Here is a 7,444-nt window from a genome sequence, read left to right on the forward strand (position 1 = left end):
TTATTCAGTCAGAAGGCACCATACTGGTGCTGAACTAAAGTGGGGTGCTTAAACAAAAAAGCAGAACCAGCCCCTTCCTTCAGTGGGTGCGTTCCTCACAGCTCGGCTGGAGGTTCATGGGAATTGCATGTGACGAGGAGAGGAGATGGTTTGGTTCCTGTTCACAGGCCCCTGTTCTTTTCCCTTTCCCTTAGACCCTGCCTTGACCTCCGACTCATCTGTAAGCAGTAAAAAGGGGGCAAAGAGGGAACGTACTATGTTCAACGAGGTTCAGCTGGATGTTCTTCTGGGGGAATTTCATAAGAACCCCTATCCCAACTATTCTGTTAGGAGCGAGCTTGCGAACCGCCTCGATGTTCCCGAGTCCAGGATACAGGTGAGTTAGGGTTTGCGCCCAAGGGGGACTGCATGCTACGGCTTTTCCTGGCTCTGCACCAAGTTAATGTTGGCCCGCTGGGCACACAGCAGGCACTTCATAAATGCATGTTTCTTGGATGCTCAGTATGAACATACAAAGAAGGGCCTGCACGTGGCCTCTGCCCTCACAGAGCTCCCTTCTAGCTGTGTGGTGATGCTTGAGGGTCACCAGGAACATCCAGCTCCTTTTGCCCTTTTTGGTGTGAAGAGGCTTGCTTGCCCTCCACATTTCTCCCCGTCTTCACAGAATCCCCCCTGGGAACAGGAAGTGAAGGTCTTATCTGCTGACTGCCCGGACATCTCCTCCAACTGGGCCCAGCTTGTCTCCCAGGTTATCAATGTGCCCCAAGGTTGGTTTATGGGAGGCCATTGCAGGACCTCTGCCTGTGGGCATTTTCCTGGCTCTTACCAAGGCTTAGAATGTCCCCTCTTCATTTTTCCCTCCTGGCCTCCTTCTCAAGTCCCAGCTCAGAGCCCACTTCAAGTCCCAGCTCAGAGCCCACTTTGTCCAGGAAGCCTCGATCTTCCACCCCGTACCCCGCCTTGGCCTTTGTCAGTATTACCGGGAGGGAGTCATGAGGTCTTTTGGAGCCTCACTTTCCCCACTGGGTAAATGGGGTTAATACCTCTGGGATCTCCCGTGGGGGCCAGCAATATAAAGAGCTTTGTGAGCTTTAAAGCACTCGGAAATGTGACTTGTGCTGTCACTGAATTTCTTTTCTTTCTGCCCGTCCCACCATGTGCCATTTTTATTGCTGCCCATCGTTTATTTGGTGAGGTTGTCTCCCACAAGCTGGCGGGCTCTGCCCTTCAACCACAGCCAGGATTCTTGAACAGACCTGACGTGGCATGGGGAGGGGGTGACGCTTCCCATCGAGAGCCCTTTGTTTCCTCCAAAACTCAGCCTTTTTTCATTCCTGCCCCCTCCCATCATGGCCCCATGAACTGTAAGATCTTAGGCGATAGATGAAAAGGGCAGGGACCTCCCCATTTTCCAGGTGAGGCAGGGGGCACTGAGAGGCTAAGTGGCTGGCCCAGGAACTAGGAAATGGGTCTCAAGTAGGACTGGAACCCTGATTTTTCTAACTTCAAGTCCAGTGCCCTCTCCCGAGGGGTGGTCATTTTTCTTTTCAGGGGTATTTATTAAGCACCTGCTGTGTGCAAGCCATTGTGCAATAAAATCATGAATGTCCATAAAGAGCCTAAATGCATGTGTAGCATCTGTCTACAGCAGGAGTCTTTGGTTCCTTTTGCCCAGTAAAGCCTATCGGACCCTCCTCAGAATCATGTTTTCAAATGTAGAAAACAATAGAATTAAAAACAATGAAAATAATTATATGGAAACACAATTACTTCTCTGTTTATATGTATGTATCTGTATATAAATATATATGGGCACATGCCCATATTTTATGTATGTATGTGTGTATGTATGTGTAAACTGTGTGTGCGTGTAAATATGTACATGCATGTATGAATGTGTGCATGTGTGCCTATAGATAGATGTGTATGTGTGTGGATATATTTGCATGCATGTGTGTATGAATATATGTGTATAAAATGTATGTGCATGTGTACATGTAAAATATTTGTGCATATATAAATATAGGTGCATGTAGGAATATATATGTATGTGTATATAAATATATGTAAATAAAATACATATGCATATGCATGTGTATATATAAATATGTACGTGTGTGTATAAGTATAAATATATATGGATGGATATGTGTAGGTGTATGTGTGAAAAATGTGTAGATAAATATATGTATGCGTGTGTGTATGAATATGTATGTGTATATAAAATATATCTGCATGTGTGTAGATAAATATATATTGCACATGTGTGTGTAAATATATATATAAGTTCACAAATCTTGCACTTAAGGTGTTGATGTCCTTTAAAAGAAATAATTTAAAGATTTTGTGCTAGAGCGGACATGTCTTAGCAAAGCTTCACAGCTAACAACCAAACTGGTTTAAGTCAAATCAGTTGAGACGTTTGTGAAGTGTTTAGCGCTCTATAATTCCTTCCTTCCTTCCTCCTCTCCTTCCCCTTCTTCCTCCCTCCCTTCCCTGAAACCTGCCGTTCTTATGAGAAGAAAGACGGCTCTGTGGACTTCACCTGATGTCTTCCTCTCCTTTTTTAGAATTGGTTTCAAAACCGAAGAGCCAAACAATCGCGCCAACTGAAAGAAAAAGAGAGTTTGAATCTGTCTGGACAGTCTCAGGACCTGGGGGAACAGAGCTCCTTGGTTCACGGCTCCAAAAACGCTCAGACTCCAGCTCCCGGCCCGGTTCCGCAGGACAGCCTCGCTGAGAGCCAGCTTGCCTGGCCGAACCGATCCAGGTTCCCCTCCTCTAAGATGTCCAAGGTGGCCCTTGGGGAAGGTCCTGGCTTCCCGGAGACTGTGGCTACAGCCTCGGCGCTGGCCAAGGAGGCCTCCACGAGCCCCGGAGCCTGGCTGCAGCCTCCCGCCCTGACTCTGGAGTCTCATCCCTGCTTAAAGCCCCAGGCCTGGGGGGGCTCCTCGCAGAACACCCCGCCTCGGCTGCAGAGCCTGAAGAGGGGCCAGCAGCCGGAGAGGCGGCTTTGGCTGGAGTACCTCCGCCAGCTGCACGAGCAGTCGCAGCAGTATCCCTGGATGCAGGAGTACCTGGAATACTTGCAGCAGCACCCGGTCCCGGTGGCCCCTGCCCTAGCCCCCAGCCCACCAGCAACCCCCCTTGCAGATACTGTTCCCAGTGCCTCAGCAGCCCTGGCCACAGATGCAGGGCCAGACTCCGCTCCTGCCAAATGAATCCTCCCTCGGCCTGAAGTTGCAGGAGCATCTGGAGTCACTTCGTATCTCAACCATTGGACCTCTTTCTCGTCCATCCCCCTCCCCCAAATGACTTCTCCATGATCCACGATCCATTCAGCTTCCTGGGACCAGCCAGCTGTTTGACCCAAATTGTCTCTTTGATGTACTTTGAGTTTGATGATGGATTCCCCTTTTGTTGTCCAAGGACAGATCTTTGCTCCGAGGTCGGTGATGGAACTTGGGAGGGTCTCGGTCTGAGTGGGCAGGTGGGTATCCTAGGCCGCTCAGCTAGTAATCAATGATTCAGATCGACACCATTGTTAGGGCAGCAACAAGCTCATGGAATGACGCTTACCTCTTAATTAGTGGGTCTGTGGGCCCACTAATTAACCATGGACCGAGGAAGAAGGGGCGGGACCTGGTGGGCTGCCGTGCCCTGTTGGGTCTCAGTCGGAGGTGGGCTCCTGGCGCCATACCCGCTCACCACGACACTGTACGTGGGCCGTCAGTGGAACGTCAGGGCCAAGCACCCAGAAATGGAGGCCCTCCCAGTTCTTGTATTAGCCTGCAAATGGCCACCCTAAAATGAGACTTTGTTCTCAGCTGACACAACAAAACCCACTAATTGTATCCAGCCATCACTCCTCTGGGGAGGGCATGGTATGGAATAAATGTGTGTTAAGTGGGCAGGGGTGGGAGGGAGAACGGGGTAGGAGGGGCCCCCTTGAGAACTCTGCAGTTATGCCTTATGCCTATCAAAAGGAACAGAAGATGGCAATAATAACGAGTATTTTTACAGGTAACAGTCCATTTTCCTTATCCCAACCCTGACGGGAGATACTTCTGCAAGACTCACAAAGCAGAGGTCAGCTCGCTCCTGGCAGTATGCTCAGGGCTTGGCTCTCGCTGCGAGCCCCCTTTCCTTCCAGTTAGGGCCCGCTGATGGACTTAGGGTTCTCCCTCCCCTCCGCACCCCTTGACCTTCTCCAAGGCCCACTTCTCTTCTTGGCTTCCCTCTTAAGTGTCGGTTGCTTCTGGGGAAGAGGCCGGTGGGCCAAGCCGGCCTTGATGGCCACGGCCACAGCAGCAACTTGCCTTGCTGTCCCTTCCCTTTCTCCTCTTTTCCCTCGGTCTTAAGGGGGGGCAGCGTGGCCTGAAGCGCCGGCATGCCCCTGGGCTGGGGACCTGTGCTTGCTTGGGCCAAGGTCCCACCTCACCCCAGGCCGGGAACCCTGGGCTTGCTTGGGCCAAGGTCCCACCTCTACAGTCCCTTCCTGCATCAGGCGGCCATCTTTCTTGCTCCTCTGAGCATTCCTTTCTTTTCTTGTTGCTCCAGAAGCTCTTCATTCTTCCAGGCTCATCTCAGGGGATACTTTATATGGGAAGCCTTTGCTTATCTCCCTCTCTTCTTATCGACTTACTAGATAAATATTGAATTCCCAATAGAATGGAAGGGCCGGGTGGGGGGAGGGGGGTGGGAGTTTGCTTTTTTTCTCCTATTTTTGTATCCTTGCCATGTGTCACACGTGTAGTGGGCGCTTAATTATACTTAGAGAATTGGATGAGGATGGATTTTAATCAGCACCCTGCAGCAGTACTTGTTTGTTAATGATTGGTGGGTAAATGTTGCCTCCAGAGAGGATTGTAAAGGGCAGTGTTGAAGCCAAAGAAACTGTGAGTCCGTGGCGGGGAGAGCGGCGCTGTGGCGGAAGCCTCCGGAGATCGGCGAGGAGGGGAGGAGGAGCCTCCTCGGGATCTGGGGCCCAGCGCCCCTGAAGCGCTCCTTGGGGCGCACCTGGAGCATCTCCAGGTGGCTCGGTCCCAGCACGCCTTCCTGAGACTGTCTGCCTCCAGCTGCTCTTGAATTCATAACCTCATTCTGTGGAGGGGTCCCAGGGCATCAGGAGGAGGTCACCACTGCCCACGGATCCGAACGACTGCAGCCGTTCTTTGGAAATACTCTCCTTGTCTCCCCTTCCCAAGGACTTCAATTGTGTGATATGTCGGCCCTGTTGGCAGGCATGACGTTGTATTTTTATCACCCTATTTATGTCAATAAACTGAAATGACTTTTCATTACCTCATTCTTCGTTTGTGGTCTGTCAGAACGTTCGGGGACATAAAGGGCTCGTGGCTCTGGAACTGAAGGGACCACAGAGGCCCAGGAGGGTTGGCTGGCCTCATAGGCACAGTCACAAGCCATGACTAAATAGTCAAGAGCAGGAGCCGGGTGACTTATTGTGGTGGAGTGAGACAACCCCCACAAAGGATGTGGAAGTAGGAGGCAGAGCAGGAAGTTGTGGGAGCCTCCAGAAGCAGAGCCGGGAAGTCTGGGTGCCCCTGGCCCCTTCCCAGAAGGGCACTGGGGGAGCAGATTTGCCAAAGGGCTGTTCCAGCGGGAGCAGACTTTGCTGGGAGCCTGTCCCACACTGCTTTTGAATGATGGGAAAAGGATATCTTTTTGTGCAAGAAATTGTTCAAGTTCTGTCCTAGAGTACAAAGTGCCGCATCTACCTGCCCATTCATGCAAGCTGCTTAGACTATGCATATGTGTCCGGCACAAGAAAGGGTCAGGACGCAATCATGTGAAATGATAGCAAAAAAATGCATGATCAGTCCAACCATGCTGGACATAACATGGAGCTCTTTGGTAGGAGAGGTCCTCTAAGTAATAGCTGCACTGATTTAATCTGTGTGCTTCCTCTTAAGACTAGGATTCTGACTTTACCTGTGTTTATTCTAAAAAATATTATAGATTCAAAGAATTGGAGAGCTGCTAATGGGCTCAGCAGCCATCTAGTTCAATTCATTCCAAAAAAAAAAAAAAAAAATCCCCATTAAGTACTTGGCCCACCATTGCTAAAGAACCTTCAAGGAAGGACAGCCCATCTCAGATAGCCATTCTCCATTTGGACAGCCCTAATTGTTAGGGAGTTTTTCTTAACATCAGTCTTAATTGGCACTCATGGCTTTTGGTTCTGTCTTCCTGCTCGTCCCCCTATGACATGGGCTCCAGGCCCTAAAGTTTTTATCACCACTTTTCTAAAACCTTGATGATTCAGTTCGGATCAAGAACACTTGCAGAGGATATGGGCAATGTCATCCCTATTCCTGGAAGTTATGTCTCTAAAAAAAATTTTTTTTAACGGCTATATTTTCTATCTTTGTCACCCAGATTGCTTCCTGTATTCTTCCCCTTTCCCATCCCTCTCAGTGAGTCGTCCCTTATCAGAAAGATTTTTTTTAAGGAAAAAGAAAAAAACCCACTAAAATAATTCAACAAAACCATATGAAAATCTAATCTTAGTCATGTTTCATAATCGTGGATCCTGAACTCTGCAAAGGTGGGAGGAAGGGGAAAAGAAGGAAAAGAGACATTTTCTTATCTTCGTAGGGACCAAGTTTTAGAAATATTTTTATTGACAGCTTTTTTTTTTTTTTTTTTTTTTTTTTTTTTACAAAGCCTAAATTTCGATATATTGTATATCTATGGACCACCTCTTCTCTCCCTTCCATTCCTCTGTAAAGGGTTTATTTGTATTTGCATTTCTCTTAGCTATACTCTATTTAATGCAGCCCCAGATTGCACTAGTTTTTTTCATTCTCACATCACATTGCTAACTCAAATATTGAGTATTCAATTTTAGTCATGTCTAATTTGTCATCATTTCATTTGGGATTTTCTTGGCAAAGCTACTGGAGTGATTTGACATTTCCCTCTCTAGCTCATTTTATAGATGAGGAAGCAAATGAAGTTGTGACTTGTCCAGAGTCATACAATTAGTTAGTGTCTGAGGCCATATTCAAACTTGGGTCTCCCTGATTCCAGGCCCAGTGTGCCATCCAGCTGCCCCCATATTGAACTTAGAAACCACTAAAAGCCCTAGATCTTTTGTTGTTAATTATTTATTAAGATTATGAAGACTTTGGGGATAAAGATTGTATTTTCTTAATAGCTGCTGATTAAAAGCAAGAGTTTAGAAGAGATGGACAGATTTGAGAAATTAGCTTCTATAAAGGGGTATTAACCAGTTACCGTATGGACTAACCTGCCATTTCTGTAATTTCTCCTCTGTCTTCCCTGGCCATTGTTCCCCTCTATGTGTTGTTTCTGCTTATTATAATACAAGCTCTTTGAGAACAAGAACTTTCTTATTTTGTATTTATATTCCAAGTTATTAAGAGAATGGAAATTTGGTTGAAAATCAGAAAAAAGACCA

At 47.8% G+C, this 7,444-nt stretch overlaps 1 protein-coding gene across 3 annotated transcripts in view; it reads left to right on the plus strand.

Moving 5' to 3' along the window:
* LOC105750217 (intestine-specific homeobox) overlaps positions 1-4,684 on the plus strand; it is a 45,979-nt gene extending 41,295 nt beyond the window's left edge. For all 3 annotated transcript variants that reach the window (XM_031963937.1, XM_031963938.1, XM_031963939.1), the window contains 2 exons: positions 195-376; positions 2,571-4,684. In XM_031963937.1, the coding sequence (XP_031819797.1) occupies positions 195-376; positions 2,571-3,221 (833 nt within the window). In that variant the 3' untranslated portion in view covers positions 3,222-4,684. The remainder of the gene's footprint in view (positions 1-194; positions 377-2,570) is intronic.
* The last annotated feature ends 2,760 nt before the right edge of the window (positions 4,685-7,444 follow it).

This window comes from Sarcophilus harrisii, chromosome 3, assembly GCF_902635505.1.
Source record: "Sarcophilus harrisii chromosome 3, mSarHar1.11, whole genome shotgun sequence".
Lineage (NCBI taxonomy): Eukaryota > Metazoa > Chordata > Mammalia > Dasyuromorphia > Dasyuridae > Sarcophilus > Sarcophilus harrisii.